Here is a 16,509-nt window from a genome sequence, read left to right as displayed (position 1 = left end):
TTGATTTCTCAGTGTAACATTTCTAGAGTTGATTCAGGAGTTAAATTAAGTCTGTAAAGAGGTAAATTAAGACTGTGGTGTAAAACCAAAGTGTTTGTGTTAAGAACCAGAAGTGAGTGTAATTGTGTAATTGTTACTCTGTGAAGAGTAAAACTCTAAAAACCACGCCATCATGAACATATTTCTCAGCATACTCTATAGCAGGTGGATTTTTAGAACTGTTTGTTTCAATCTCTTTGTTTTTGCATGTACATTGATTGATTGATCCTATGTTACACAAAGATAAATGACATACATGTTTCTAAATTAATTGAATTTTGTTCCAGTTTAGATGGTTTATGGTGTCAATCTTCCATGCCATGGCAATCATTCTGAATGCAGGTTGAAGGTGATTCAAAATTCCGATTGTTAGAAATCTGGCTATATTCCAATAGGAATTACACATCACTTTGTAGGCCAGCATAATGTGACATGCAGGCCTGATATGGCCTGTAAACCAGGAGTTAACTAGGCCCTCAAACAAAGGACTTATGATATATGTAACGTATTGTCATATGTAGAGTTATATTTTAAAGGCTAATAAGGCTGGTGGAACTGTAGAGGGTTCTAGGAAGAACCCTTCATAGAGGGTTCTAGGTAGGGGTTCTATAAGGAACCCTACATAGAGGGTCCCGTACCTGACAAACATGACTAACGTCAATCAGAAATAAGTAAGTTAAAGGCTGGCCTTGATCCCTTGTTTCATAATTGAATTACTGTTCCTCCCCACCACTTGCCGTGTACAGGGCCGGCTCCAGGCATAAACGGTCGCTTATGGCCCCCAGCCACTAGGGCCCCGAGTTAGAGTAGTAGAATACACAAAGAGCCCAGGGCCCCTGACCTTCAGGGGCCCCCATTGATTAGAAAATTGCAACATTTTCTCTCCGCCCCATGGCAAACTCTATGCATAGTGCCTTTACCCCTACCTACATGTACACATTACCTCAATTTACCTCGACTAACTGGTACCCCCTCACATAAACTCGGTACCGGTAACCCCTCTATATAGCCTCATTATTATTTTAAATTAACTTTTAAAATGTACATTTTTCTCTCCCCCATCAAAAGGTTAGCCACAAAGCCCCCAAAAGGCCATAGCCAGCCCTGGCTGGGTAAGCAGTATTATTGTGTAACTGTGTCCAGCCTGTAGCATGAAGTTGGAAGGGTATATCTTTCTGACCTATCACTACTCCGGAGCATCACCTCAGTTAACCCTCAGATCAACTTCCTCCTTCCATTATGAGTTGACTGCATCACAGACAAAAAAACACACACAGGATAATTGGCTAAGTAATGAGAGCCTAAAAGGAACTTGTTCAAATTCAAATATCACATTACCTTTCTAAGGCTATGCACTGAAGGAGAACTCACCCCAGTATCTCACTCAATTTGATTCAACAGAGCATGAGGAGGGGATCAAAAATATTTCAGAGCAGCTTAGAGTGTCAAAAGAGCAGTTTCCATTTGAACTGTAAGCCTGGATTATAGGAGTCTGATAACTGTCTGCTTAATTAGTAGCCAATAATTATACCAATGCCACCCTGGTTGTGGCCTGCTGCTTCTTTAAGGCTCTGCTGGCAGCCCAGGACAGGCATAGTAGGCATCCAGGGGTTTTTCTCCATGTTGGCACAACACTTCTTATGGCCCAGTCTAACAGTTCCAGCACAGGCTTGGTCAACATGATCTTTATTTCCCAGTCAACTTCAGGTTAAACTCAGCCTTGGCCACAATTATCAATGGAGCAGTCCAAGAAAGGCTTGGCCACAATTATCAACGGAGCAGTCCAAGAAAGGCTTGGCCACAATTATCAATGGAGCAGTCCAAGAAGGCCTTGGCCACAATTATCAATGGAGCAGTCCAAGAAAGGCTTGGCCAACGTAACTAATAATGACCCGGTTGACGACAAGTCAAACACCAACATGGTCTCATTAGAACGTCCAAATAGTGGCATTTAAACACTCTTTCAAAATAAATTTTAAAAATGCCCCCGAATCCACTCTGACCTCCACTCTAGCACCAGACTTCTCCGGTCTTATTGTAAGAGCCATAGCTATATACTATAATATGTTATTATAGTGACATGTGTAATGTTCATACACTTATGCCATGTTCATACGATACTTGGGTGACTAACAAAATTAATGGAGGCCCCCTGGGGGTCGGAGTCTCCCTGGAGGTTAGGGCCCCTGGGGACGTGCCCAGTAGATAAGGTTTAGATAGCTGGCTAGACTTAATTGCGTAAGAAATCTTATAAACTGTTAGCGGACATGGACTAATTGAGTGACTGTCAGTGACTGACACTGACATAACAGAAAAACTGCTGATGCACTACCAAATTTTGAAATTGCACCTTGTGTATTCTACAGTAAATTGAGACTTAGATGTTTTCTTTGTTTTTGGTAGGGGGCCCCCTAATGGCCGCGGGGCCCTACGCACAGCGTGTCGTCTGTGTACAGGAAGACTACCATAATTAAACGTCAACACTCTCAAATATTTCTAATGAGATGGCGAACAGAACAAAGGAATTTTTATCGTAAACAAACTCCTACTTAATGTTGTTCTAAGAACTTGAGTGCATGAGAATGGGATCCAGTTGAATTTAAGTGGTTTCCAGTCATTTTAAATCTACTGCACGGTACCGGTAGTGGCCAATTAACTGTAGGGCCTTCCTTCTTCAATACCCGTCGTCTTGAAGCAGAAATAAATCAAATGCCACCGAAATCTTTTAAGTTAAAAATGATCCTATTTATTTTTTCATCATTTCTTTGAATATTTCAAATCCTCCATTAGAAGTTTTAGGGAAACAAAGCAAATCAACACACAGGCCCTATGGTGATGTGATGGGAGCGGATCAGGACTCAATCTGGGGTCCATCCCATGGGTGAAAGACAAATACCAGGCTTACAAAGACTTAAAACTAATGACATCTTTAATTTGGGTTGTAACGTGACAACAATAATAAAATAAAAATCTCTCCCTTCTCTAATCTGGGTTGAGTTAAATCATAGCTGCATGAAGACAAGAGGAACCTTGGTTGTTTTAGAGATAAGTCCCTTATGTGCTCTACATTATTTTTATTTTTTATTTTTTTGTAAACCCCAGATGCAGCATGTTTCTCTTCTTTGTAAATGTCCATTGTCCAAAATCCAACAATTACTGTCCAAACCGAGCACCCCTTTGCTTTTAGGAACTGGATTTAATAAAGAAATTCCCTTTACACAGATAGATCGACTAAGACCTGCTGAGTCACTGGTTTTATGGGAGTATAGGCCTACTACATTTATGGCAAATGAACTGAAAATAAAATAGGATATTCCGTCCCAATCCCCTGTAGCTCCTCAGAGCTTGTACACAGACAAACTGCTGTCGGCTTTGTAATTCCTTACTAATATCAGCAATAACATTCAAGATTTCACATATTAAGCTCCGAGTCGCAGGGCATATTGCTGGACAATTACAGTCTGAAACAAGCAGATACGGATGATCTGGGATTTAATCCTGGATCAGCATTTTCCCTCTTTCCATCTCTCTCTCTCCCTCGATCCTTTTCGCTCTCTGTCTCTTATGAAAGAAAAATAATGGCCACATATTGGTAACACAAATAATATGTTGCTCAGGAAAGAGAATTGGGGTGTGGAGATATGACGAGTTGAGTTGCTCCCTCTAATACCACAGGCAGAAATAAGTGTAAGGACTCTTCATTACAGTAGATCATTCCATAAAAATAAAATACAAATCGATAACATGTTGTTACAGGTCGTGTCTTATTGTAATATCCTGCATCCTTCACCGCACAAACTCAACATACGTTTAAACGATTTTGCCATAAAAAACGATATGATTTTTCTTTAAGCAAATCAAGATGCATGATTTTATACTGTAGCCATTTACAGGATGTGTGCTCGCACACGGTATGTTCTACCGCGAACGCAGCAGCAGAAGCAAACTCCTTCATCCGCGTGATGCTAGAATACGTTGAGTTTCCCGGGAAAGCTGTGAAGCTGTAACCACTTGGGTCCACCTGTCCCGGGTTACTGTCCCTGCACCAGGCAGCCCAAAACAAAAGAACAGTAGTTATTTGAATAGGATTATTAAATTGATTTCAGCAGCCAGGGCTGTGTTTGGTCAGCTCTCTCTCCAGCTTCTCCTGTAGTTTCTGGAAGGAGGGCCTCTTCCTGGGCTCAGCCTCCCAGCAGCACCTCATCAGGGCGTAGACACTGGGGGGACACTCCTCTGGAGCCTCCATACGGTAACCCTGCTCCACAAGCTCCTTCACCTCCTTCAGAGACTGAGGAGGGAGACATAAGGAGAAAGATAGAAAAAGATGGGACATGTGATAATGTCATCCCCTCTTAAAGGGCCTGTTAACTTTTTAGTGGACACAAAATGAATATCAAACACATTTTGTCTACATACTGTATCTGTATGTTACATCGCCTGCATTAAACAAGTACAATATGAGTCACTCATTCTAATTATATGGTTAAACCACCACTAAACATGCTTTAAGTCAGTCTAGTTGATCCCCCGCTGGCTACCCATGCTATGTCATCATATTCCCCCTGCCCTGCCAGGTAAACAGGGATAGGGCTGGACAGGTACAACAGATTGAGACTGTGTGTCACAGGAGAGTGCAAGTTCCATAATCTCTTCCCCCCTACATGTACAAACACACATACGCACTCATGAACACACAACCTCTCTCCCCCTCCTCACCCCACCCCTTCGTTCTTCTTTTTGGCTGGCTGCCAACAGGAGCTGTTGCCGTAGAAACGCGGCCTACAAGCACTAATCCTGGTTTATCCCTGCCGTTATTACCTGCTTAGTGCCATTGCTTTGATTCTCTGCTTTACATACCTGTGTGGGGAGTAACTGAGACTCCCTACAAACAGATAAAGCATGAATAAAGAGGATTTTAAGTATGAAGTAAATAAATAATGTACCCTTCCATTTCTCTAGTTAACGAACTCTGCCGTGATGACAGGGCAGTTATCGGTGCTGCTTCACCAAGACCAGGGTGTTTTTCTTCAAATTAACACATATGGTGACAATGAGTGTCAGTGAAAATGCAGTGCTAAAGAAATAGAGGTCTGGGACAGACTACAGTATATGACCGCATCAGAAACCATGGGACAGAAATATGGTTTAAACCTATTCACAGGGGTCCCCTACTGGTAAAACATCATAACTACACACAGTAGGACCAGGGCCAAGCTTACGAATCCCCTCATTTCCCCCCGACACCCTTTCAGGAGAGATAAAATGAGTCCGGTGCAAATCCTTGTCCTGTGACGCACTTACACGGCCTTTAACCTCAGGCGGAGTTTCCTTCGTTTCAATACCGTAAGTCTATCAGCGGATAAAGCACTGCTGACGTATGTGGATAATGGGTCATAAAGGCATACATGTAAAAACAAACCCGTTTTCCATTAGGACCAACCATAATAGGTGAAACGCGCTGGTGTCAGGATGTTTATGGTGCACCAGGTAGTAAAAACTACTGGGTTGGCACTTTGTCACTGATCAGCGGTAAGATAAGGACACTGGACGCTGCCGTAGGTATCCCAGAGGACACCGTGGCTCTCCTCCCACAGGCTAAGACCTCTGGGACACCTGCTGCAACACCGGTGTCAGAACAGAGGACCTTGCAGCTTCCATGAATGACAGAGAGCTATGGCATGCCATCGTTCCGCACATTACACCACCTTAAGAAAGTGAGCAACTGGGATGGACTGCCTTGACTGATTTTTCGAAGAAAAAAACAAAAACAGTTCACATTTGTCTCATACAAATGTTTGTCACATTGTGCTTCCACAGTGACTCACAACTCCACTGATCTTTATGAACGGTGATGTAAAGTCAGGACTCACCATCTTGGGGTAGGGTTGTCGACCATAAGAGAACGTCTCCCAGAGGAGAACACCGTAGCTCCAGACGTCTGACCGCGTGGATAATTTCTGCAAGACAACCACACATAACCACAAAGGCAAATCAATGATAGGTAGCAAAAATCACAACAACGATGGCTGACTGACATGAGAAGTATTGTCTAATAACGACATAGCTGGTGTCAGGGTTTTAGCCTAACAATCATACATGATTCACATGAATTACACATTCTTTAAGTCTGTGAATACACATACATATGTACTGTAAGCGTGATAAAAGTTTGAGAGGTAAACATCATCATACCTCTTTCTTCAGGGCTTCAGGGGCTGTCCATTTGACTGGTAGTTTAGCCTTGTCTGAGGCCTTGCAGTCCAACTTGGTCAATCCAAAGTCACTGACCTTGGCCACGCCCTCGTTGGAGACCAGGATGTTACGGGCTGCTAGGTCTCTGTGGACCAACCTCTTAGACTCCAGGTACTCCATACCCTCACATACATCTCTGAACACACAACAACACACACAGTCTTATATACTGAAATAGACACAAATGTTAAGTTGGTAATGCAGCAGGGAGCGTACCAAGAAGAGCCGTTTTAACTGTATATGGGATGGGATCAGCTATGAATGACTGCTATGAATGACTGTTAAAGGGCAGCGTGACTGTAGTAATGTACAGTGTATAGAGTTCTATGTAACTCTATGATATGGCCTCACAGTGCAAAGCGTAGTAGCTGGTCAGTGCTGATGACATAACGGCCCCTTGTCCGGAGGAAGTTCACCAGATTACCCTGCAACGCACAAATAAAGAGACGGGTGGATAAGAGTTGTGTAATCTAAGTTAGTCCCTAAGTGTGTGCTTGCTACAATTGTTTTGCATCAACAATGTCAGTCTCCTGGACTCCTGGACATTAAGTCTACTCCTAGTATATTTGTTAGTCTTGATTGACGGTGATGACAGATTGACTGTACTGAAGTCACGGCGGCAGTACCTTGGCCATGAGCTCTGTGACGATGTGCAGTCCATTGTGTAGGATCACCCCCAACAACCGCACCAGATTCTTATGCTGCAGTTTCCTAGTGGCGAGTCAGACCAAAAACAATCAATTATGGAAGGAATGAAGGGTGAGGAAGCAAGGAAGTAAGCAAGAAAGGAAGGAAAAAGGGGACGAAGGAACAAAAGACAGATAGAAGTTCCTAAATTGAATTAACTAAGTTAGTCAAGAAAACATGTCTCGTTACTCTCGACTCACGTCATAACAGTTGTCTCTTCTAAGAATGCCTGTGCTGTTACATCACATTTAATGTTCTTTACTGCCACCTTCTGGCCCATGTAGTCTCCTGCATACACCGCTAGGGGGCAAAAGGATGAGACCGTCAATTAAACCTGTAACATCTAGAATCAGGGTTCAACTCAACGTTAGAATGGTTTACCGGCTCATTTAAAAAAAAAAAAAATCACAATAAGACATCGCAATCTCACCTCCAAACTCCCCCTCCCCGATACTCCCTCCCAAGGTCAGCTCCCTGATGTCCAGCAGCCATCCCGCTGTGACACAGATAGAGACACCAGTCTAAAACAAGTAGCTTTTCATTCTTTATAGGTCTCACTTCAAAAGAAAGGACGTGAGACACACCCTCCCACCCACAAAATACCCTGTGGCCCCCACCCAGAAAGGCATAGATCTCTGAGCCTTGAGGAGGCCAACTCTGACACATCATGAGACTGTAAAGCCCAAGCACTTACTTTTAGACAGCTCCAACTCAGCTGACTTGGTGCCCTCCTTCTCTTTGGGCTTTAGAAGTTTGGTAACAATAGCTCCCTTGTGCTTGGAGTAGAACTGCAAAGATAGCCATTAGTGACAGCTTATATTAAAAACAGAGACTGAACTACACTGTCATTGACACTTTTGGAGAGAATCATGCTGTGTTAGAGAGCTAAGCTTCAACATCTGCCCCATATCAGCTGTGGTTAGTGCACTGTGGCTTTGCAGTGAAACTAAAGAAGACTTGTGTCCTGACGACTGTTATGACGTGCCGTTTGAGCTAGATTTACAAAATATATCTGTCGCAAACTTATGAGCGTTGTTCATATTTTTTACTAAGTTTGTTGCTAAAACTCACAACACAAGTGTGTGTATGGGCCACATACAGTATACTGAATGTACGTACAGTATTTAGTAGTAGTTATTCATTCTAGAACTAAACTAATTTAGTGCTGTGACGACCCTGGGTTTATAAGCGCGGAAATCGACTCCGTCGCTCGAGCACGCTTTTGCGGCACAGTCGATAGCCCGCCGGACTTCGGGCTTGAAGGTCGAGGGTTCGAGACCTGCTCCCTGCTGTTTCATTACAGTACTATCGAAAAGAAAACAGAATGATGGTATGGTGAACTGTACACAAACATATTTTATTTAAAAATCCAATAGTCCTGCCCACAGCTGTGTGTGTGTCAGCGAGCAGCTGGATTCTCCCTTTACTTCCTCACAAGAGTTAGTCAGCGATATGAGTCTGGACTAAAGACATCTGTGCTCCACAGATAAGGGAGTGGTGAGGCATATTTAGTCTTTACAGTCACTCACATCTCCGAACACCATTGTGTCTGTGCTTTCCAATAGCTCGCAAACTCACAGGCTCAATATAAACATTTAAAAGGTCTACTGAGACTTAAATCTTTCTTGTAAACTGTAAACAACACTTCCTTTCAAATGGGTCACAGTTAGCCTTGGTGTGGTTCAAGTCAAATTCGGTGTGATCATTTTCCCATAGAGAGGCTCCCTGTTGTGACAATGAACATTAGCTCATCAGTATAAAACCGTAGGCAAGATATTTGTTAGGAAACCCTCAAATCAAATGTTATTTGTCACATGCTTCGTAAACCACCGGTGTAGACTAACAGTGAAATGCTTACTTAGTGGTCTTTTCCAACAATGCAGAGTTAAAGATAAAGTGACACGAGAAATAAATACACAATGAAAAACAAAAACGATTCAAAATAACATAGCTATAAACTGCGAGAACCAGTACCAAATCAAATCACATTTATTTGTCACATGCCGAGTCGATGTGCAGGGGTACGAGGTAATTGAGGTAGCTATAGGGGTAAAGTGAGTAGACAACAGGATATAATAGAATGAGCTGTAGCAGCAGCTTATGTGGAGCAGCAGCGTATGTGGTATGAAAGTGTGTGCATGGCTTCACCATGCAGGTAGTAGCAAATACCACCAGCATGCAGGTGTGGGCGTATGTAGTGTGTGTGTGTGTGTTTGTGTTTGTGTGTATGTGATGTGGTGTAATATGTGTCAGTGTGTGGGTTGAGTCCAGTGTGTGTGCATATGCAGGTAGTCCTTGTAGCCATTTGATTAGCTATTTAGCAGTCTTGTTTAGCATTTGTATGGCTTAGAGATCGAATCGTACTACACCGGCTCTGACGCTCGTCGGATGTGGCAGGGCTTGCAAACCATTAAAGATTGCAAAGGGAAGCACAGCCGAGAGCTGCCCAGTGACACGAGCCTACCAGACAAGCTAAACCACTTCTATGCTCGCTTCGAGGTAAATAACACTGAAACATGCATGAGTACACCAGCTGTTCCGGAAGACTGTGTGATCGCGCTCTCGGCTGTGTACTGCGAGCATGAGCTGACCAACTGGCAAGTGTCTTCACTGACATTTTCAACCTCTCCCTGTCTAAGTCTGTAATAACAACATGTTTTAAGCAGACCATCATAGTCCCTGTGCCCAAGAACACTAAAGTAACCTGCCAAAATGACTACTGACCCGTAGTGCTCACGTCTGTAGCTATGAAGTGCTTTGAAAAGCTGGTCATGGCTCACATCAACACCGTTATCCCAGAAACGCTAGACCCACTCCAATTTGCATACCGCCTCAACAGATCCACAGATGATGCAATCTCTATTGCACTCCACACTGCCCTTTCCCACCTGGACAAAAGGAACACCTATGTGAGAATGCTATTCATTGACTACAGCTCAGCATTCAACACCATAGTGCCCTCAAAGCTCATCAATAAGCTAAGGACCCTGGGACTAAACACCTCCCTCTGCAACTGGATCCTGGACTTCATGGCGGGCCGCCCCCAGGTGGTAAGGGTAGATAACACATCCGCCACGCTGATCCTCAACACAGGGGCCCCTCAGGGGTGCGTTCTCAGTCCCCTCCTGTACTCCCTATTCTCTCATGACTGCACAGCCAGGTACGACTCCAACACCATCACTAAGTTTGCCGATGACACAACAGTTGTAGGCCTGATCACCGACAATGACGAGACATCTTATAGGTAGGAGGTCAGAGATCTGGCCGTGTGGTGCCAGGACAACAACCTTTCCCTCAACGTGATCAAGACAAAGGAGATGATTGTGGACTACAGGAAAAAGAGGACCGAACACGCTCCCATTCTCATCGACGGGGCTGTGGTGTTCCTTGGTGTCCACATCACCAACAAACGAACATGGTCCCAGCACACCAAGATAGTCATGAAGAGGGCACGACAAAACCTATTCCTCTTCAGGAGACTAAAAAGATTTGGCATGGGTCCTCACATCCTCAAAAGGTTCTACAGCTGCACCATCGAGAGCATCCTGACTGGTTGCATCACTGCCTGGTATGGCAACTGCTTGGCCTCCGTACGACCCAGTACATCACTGGGGCCAAGCTTCCTGCCATCCAGGACCTCTATACCAGGCGGTGTCAGAGGAAGGCCCTAAAAATTGTCAAAGACTCCAGCCACCCTAGTCATAGACTGTTCTCTCTGCTACTGCATGGCAAGCGGTACCGGAGTGCCAAGTCTAGGTCCAAGAGACTTCTAAACAACTTCTACCCCCAAGCAATAAGGCTCCTGAACATCTAATCAAATGGCTACCCAGACTATTTGCATTGCCCCCCCCCTATACTGTTGCTACTCTCTGTTGGTATAATTTATGCATAGCCACTTTAATAACTCTACCTACATGTACATATTACCTCGACTAACCGGTGCCCCCACACATTGTACCGGTAACCCCCTATATATAGTCTCGCTATTGTTATTTTACTGCTGCTCTTTAATTACTTGTTATTTTTATTTCTTATTCGTATTTTTTTTAAACTGCATTGTTGGTTAGGGCCTCGTAAGTAAGCATTTCACTCTAAGGTCTACCTGTTGTATTCGGTGCATGTGACTAATACAATTTGATTTGAGTAGAAGCTTTTCAGGGTCCTGTTGGTTCCAGACTTGGTGCACTGGTACTGCTTGTCGTGCGGTAGCAGAAAGAATAGTCTATGGCTTGGGTGTCTGGAGTCTGACACGTTTTTGGGCCTTCCTCTGACCCCGCCTGGCGTAGTGGTCCTGGATGGCAGGGAGCTCGGCCCTAGTGATGCACTGGTCCGTACTCAACACCCTCTGTAGCGCCTTGCAGTCGGGTGCCTTGTAGTACCAAGCAATGATGCAGCAAGTCAAGATGTTTTCAATGGTGCAGCTGTAGAACTTCTGAGGATGTGAGAGCCCATGCCAAATCTTTTCAGCCTCCTGTGGGGGAAGAGGCACTGTCGTGCCCTCTTCACAACTGTGTGGGTGTGTATGGACCATATTAAGTCCTTAGTGATGTGGACACCGAAGAACTTGACGCTCTCGACACGCTCCACTACAGCCCCATCGATGTAGATGGGGGCGTGCTCGCCCCTCTGTTTCCTGTAGTCCACAATAAGCTACTTTGTCTTGCTGACATCGAGGGAGAGGTTGTTGTCCTGGCACCAGACTGCCAGGTCTCTGACCTCCTCCCTATACGCTGCCTCATCTTTGCCTGTGATCAGTACTACCAATGTCGTGTCGTCAGCAAACTTTATGATGGTGTTGGAGTCGTGCGCGGCCACACAGCCGTGGATGGGGTGGTATGAAATTTGGAGTTGGTCCAGGGTGTCTGGGAATGATGGTGTTCATGTGAGCCATGACCAGAATTTCAAAGCATTTCATAGCTATAGATGTGAGCGCTATGGGGCGATGGTCATTTAGGCAGGTTACCTTGGCGTTCTTGAGCATGGGGACTATGGTGGTCTGCTTGAAACATACAGGTATTACAGACCGGATCAGGGACAGGTTGAAAATGTCAGTGAAGACACTTGCCATCTGTCAGTGCATGCGCCGAGTATGATCCAGGAATTCCGTCTGGCCCCGTGGCCTTAAGAATGTGAAGCTGTTTATTAAAGGTTCTGCACTGCGTACACATATCCCAACATGTTCAGCTAATTGTCTATATAAAAACTCCTGACCCTATCAATAAGGTCTGTCTTACAAAATAGATTGTATCTCAATGAGACTAAACTTGAAAAATAAAAGTTTAAATAAACCAAACAGATCTATCTCCTCCTCACCTCTATCATGTCTAAGAGGTTGTAGAAGTACTGGGTGTTGTCGATGGTCAGTTTGCTGTCCTTGTAGATGACTCGGTAGTGGATGACCTGGCTGGAGTAGCTGACACAGAGCACGTAGTCACCAGGGTGGCGGATGGACTCCCGCACCAGGAACAGGCCATCCTCCACAGGCAGCAGCTTGGACACCGCCTCAGGACCCGAGATCTTCCCATGGAACCAGCTGGCGTGGACCAACAGAGTTATTGGTCGGGATTAGATAGCTATTCCATAAAGGGCCAGGAGTTGTCGCATGGTCAGGAAAACTACTTGGCCCTAGCTCACAGCTAACCAAACTGGACCAAATCTTCCATCTCAATTGTACTATAGTTGAACGCTATAAAATAGGTGTATTGTAATATAGGTCTATATATAGAAGTCCAGACGCATAGCCTTAAATTGACCTACGGCATGAGACTGAGACTAGGGTCGACGCAAATGGCCTCTCGTTCTCGCACGTTGGTGGTAGAGATGAGTCCTTCCTCTCCTGTGGTGTTGTGTCTGGCCATGTAATGTCCTTTCCCCTAGAAAACAGCATCAGAATAGCATTCAGCAGAATCTTTCAAATAGCTTCATTTCATCTCAACTGTATTTATAGAGCCCCCACCAGAGTAGACAGCGCACAAAGAGCAGGGGAAAGTTTGGATTATTACATTTGAAAAGTACATTGTGTGCAACGAGGGCCCCTGAGCCCCTTTTCTGACACCAGAATAACAACATAAGTTGTTATGTACCGTTCCTGTTTCCACAATAGTGAGGATGTCTCCTTTGCGGTAGGCCAGTTCACCAGCTTTAGGTTTGCTGTGGTCACGCTTGGCAACACGTGTGCTGGACGCCCAACTCTTCTATAAGGGAGAGATAGAGAAGGCGACTTTGACATTTGCAGCATCAGTTGCTCAAAAACTCAAAATAAAATTCAAGTTCAGACACGGTGGTACATTAACCAGTTATTTCTCAGGAGGGAATGAGTCACTATTTCCCACAAACTGATAAACAAGCCATGCAGTGTCATGACAGAAGTAATGATTTTCTCTCCCAGTAACTGACCCAGGACATACAATTGATACATACCATTGCCATCCTCAAGAATAAGTTTGGATCGATGTAAATGAATCAGTAATGAGAACACCTGTTCAAGGAGAGCAAATGTCTTATGAGAAACACCATCTGGAAAACTTTTAACACAATTCTAGCAATAATAGTAGGCTAAATAAACAACACGTTCGAGTAACAGTAGCCTACCACTGCTCCCTTCCCAGTCATTAAAATAGATACATTCCTAAAAAAAATAAACCCTATTTTAAGGAGCAGTTCAATATAAGAAAATAAATAGGCAACAGCATTAAAAGAGACCACTCAAGGTGGGACATCATATGGCAGTCAGATAGATACCTGTGGAAGCAAACTGTAATATGGTCCAAAGACAGATGTGATGAGCGGTCATAAGATGCAGCCATTTAGTGAGCTATAGCGACGGACGTGTGAACTAAGACTATTTATTTCCTGATAATGAGAACTCAAGTGAAGCTATGACATTGAGCTGAAACTGTTACTTACCTATAACGCTAAATGTGTTCACAATGTAGATCAGCATTAGGATTCGATCTGTCTTATTTCTCATTGCAGTTTCGATTTGTGGAATGAGTGCGGACGCCAGCGACCAGTCGCACCGGCGCGTCCCATCACAGGCTGTTTAGTAACAAAGAGAATCGAGGTAGAAATTGACGCGTAATTCTTCCTTTATGCGGTTAAAAGTTCCAACGACAAGCACATAATGTTGAGATAATGGCTATAACGCCAACCCAGAGATGGCGCCAGTGGGGCACCTTCTAGGATATATAAATAGGTATATTATGAGTGTCTGATTAGGATGTTGTGACCTGTAACATGTTATACCTGAGTAAAGGATTATGCTTGAACTTTACCAAACTCTCCGACGTGAGTTATTCACAGAAAAACATGGTGTCAGAGAAAATAACCCAAAGTCAAGCGCTACGGAAAATAGGACAAGGTGTGTGGACAATGTAATCGCTGTCGGATAAACGCAGATAAGTGGAACAAATGAGCGAGGACGAAGAGTCTGCAATGTCTCAGTCAAATTCCGGTGGCTGGCGCCATGGACATGAACGGCGATTTGTATCATGTGAGAGTGGCAACACTGCTCAGTGTTTTGGAAGAGTGCGCCATATGCTTCAGCGTCACCTGGATCTGGGGGAAGAGGATAGAAACAATTATAAGACAATCCTTGACGTTTTACAAAGACATTTTGAACCCACTCGTAATGTAAATAATGAAAGATTCATTTTTAACACGTGAACAAACTCAAGCAGACGTCTGGTCAATATATTGTGAGGTTGCGTCAATTGTCGGATTCTTGTGATTTCGGGTCAATGATAGACGAAATGATCAGAGACAGACTTGTGATTGGCTGTAAAGATAACGGAGTAAGAGCAAGTATGCTGCGCGAACCACAACGCAGAATAAAGGCATAGATATATGCAGAGCAAACGAACAGACGCAGATCCAATTAAAAAAGATGAACACTGTCCCTGAACAGGCAGAATCAGTCAATTATGCCACTCAGAACAAATACAGAGACCATGTAGATAGAAAATGGAAACAATTAATCGGACAGTGATCTAAGACGGAAAAATACTAAAGAAGGGTGCAGGTACTGTGGATCAACACACGCAAGAGCCACATGCCCACCATATGGGGTTATATGCAAATTCTTTGGGAAAAAACATAACAAAGTAAGCCTGTCAATCTGCTAGAACAGGATGCATGCAGTGATCAAAATGATGCTGAAGAAGCAGACATGCTATACATGAGATGTTAATTCTGTTCAAAGTGGCAAAGATAAATGGTTTACAAACTTAAAGCTTACCCCATTGATATGTGACAACTGTGATTATGATCCAAGCAGCACAATCAAATGCCAGCTAGACAGTGGCTCAACTGTCAATATACTCAGCTACAGAGACTTTATGCAAGTAATGTAGGATGGAGATGCAAAGCTACAACCAAGCAAGGCAAGGCTGTACCAGTAGGGGAGTGAACTACAAGCCAATCATGATGGGGAAACATGTACTAAAGTTCCAAGTGGTGAAAACCTTGCAAAAGCCTTTCCTTTCAGCAGAAGCATGTGAAAACTTAAGTTGCTACAGTTCAACCACCAGCATGTCATTCATCATGTCAACACTAAAAACAAAAGGTCCCATCAGACTCGAACACCTCAGAGGCAATATTGAAACAGTTTGAGGACGTTTTTGAAGGGCTTCACCTGGTGGTGGATGAGTCTGTTAGATCAGGTCAACAGCCCCCCCCCACCCCATTCCACGGAAGGAAAAAAGATACTAAAGGCTGTTGAGTCAATGGAGGAACTGGGTGTCATTACGAAGGTCACCAAACCTACTAAGTGGATAAGCAACATGGTTGTTGCTGGCAAAATAAGAGTCTGCCTTGATCCAAGTTCCCTGAACAAAGCCTTATGTAGGACACATTACCAAATGCCTACCATTGAAGAGATACTGCCAAGCCTGGCAAAAGTGAAAATCTTTTCGCTTATGGATGCAAAACAATGGGTACTGGCAGGTACGTTTGGATGAAGAGTAGTCAACCCATCCCATTTTGGACCCCAATGGTAGATACCGGTGGACAAAGTTACCATTTGGAGTGAAACCAGCGAAGGCAACATGATGCACTTCAGGGACTGCCAGGAATAAGCGTCATAGCTGATGACATCATGGTATACGGCTGTGGTGCTACTATGGAAGAAGCATTGCAGGACCATGACCACAACCTGACTCAGCCCTTACAAAGAGCAAGGGAGATGAATCTAAAGCTGAATAAAGACAAAGTTAAGCTCAGGCTCACCAGTATTACATACATGGGACATCTTTTGACAGCTGAAGACCTGAAGCCAGACCCCAAGAAGGTGGAGGCAGTACAGCAAATGCCGACACCTACAGGCGCAAAAGCAGCGCAGCGACTGCTTGGTTTTGTAAATTACTTAGCCAAATTCCTACCTCGTCTGACGTATTCGAGCCATTGTGTCGGGTGACCAATAAAGATGTGCTGTGGGCATGGCTTCCTCAACATGATGCATTGGCGCAAATCAAGACATTGGTAAGCAACCAACCAATACTGAGGTACTATGACCTCTCTGAAGTGACCCTACAA

At 44.1% G+C, this 16,509-nt stretch overlaps 1 protein-coding gene across 5 annotated transcripts; it reads right to left on the bottom strand.

Moving 5' to 3' along the window:
• Positions 1 to 2,762: 2,762 nt before the first annotated feature.
• LOC115158148 (megakaryocyte-associated tyrosine-protein kinase) lies at positions 2,763 to 15,314 on the bottom strand. 5 transcript variants are annotated; one of them, XM_029706747.1, is made up of 15 exons: positions 15,215 to 15,314; positions 14,224 to 14,535; positions 13,885 to 14,016; positions 13,399 to 13,456; positions 13,062 to 13,172; positions 12,736 to 12,851; positions 12,292 to 12,511; positions 7,673 to 7,766; positions 7,409 to 7,474; positions 7,179 to 7,278; positions 6,918 to 7,002; positions 6,643 to 6,716; positions 6,232 to 6,427; positions 5,910 to 5,996; positions 2,763 to 4,327 (listed from the first exon to the last, which is right to left on the bottom strand). In XM_029706747.1, exons 4-15 carry the CDS (start codon positions 13,405 to 13,407, stop codon positions 4,142 to 4,144), a joined length of 1,344 nt encoding a protein of 447 aa, XP_029562607.1. In that variant the 5' UTR covers positions 13,408 to 13,456; positions 13,885 to 14,016; positions 14,224 to 14,535; positions 15,215 to 15,314; the 3' UTR covers positions 2,763 to 4,141. The 5 variants fall into 5 exon arrangements, with proteins under 5 accessions (XP_029562607.1, XP_029562605.1, XP_029562603.1 ...); XM_029706745.1 differs by lacking the exon at positions 15,215 to 15,314 and adding an exon at positions 14,650 to 15,004; XM_029706743.1 differs by lacking the exon at positions 15,215 to 15,314 and having other exon boundaries at positions 14,224 to 15,004.
• Positions 15,315 to 16,509: the final 1,195 nt, after the last annotated feature.

The sequence above is a fragment of the Salmo trutta genome, chromosome 22 (genome assembly GCF_901001165.1).
Source record: "Salmo trutta chromosome 22, fSalTru1.1, whole genome shotgun sequence".
Taxonomy (NCBI): Eukaryota; Metazoa; Chordata; class Actinopteri; order Salmoniformes; family Salmonidae; genus Salmo; species Salmo trutta.
Note: the sequence above shows the minus strand (reverse complement) of the source record. Positions and strands in the feature narration are given on the sequence as shown.

Coding starts and splice junctions, on each gene's coding strand:
- LOC115158148 (XM_029706747.1), bottom strand. Junction 7,475..7,672: donor TGAGTTGGAGCTGTCTAAAA/GTAAGTGCTTGG, acceptor TCTGTGTCACAG/CGGGATGGCTGCTGGACATC. Junction 6,717..6,917: donor TCACAGAGCTCATGGCCAAG/GTACTGCCGCCG, acceptor TGTGCGTTGCAG/GGTAATCTGGTGAACTTCCT.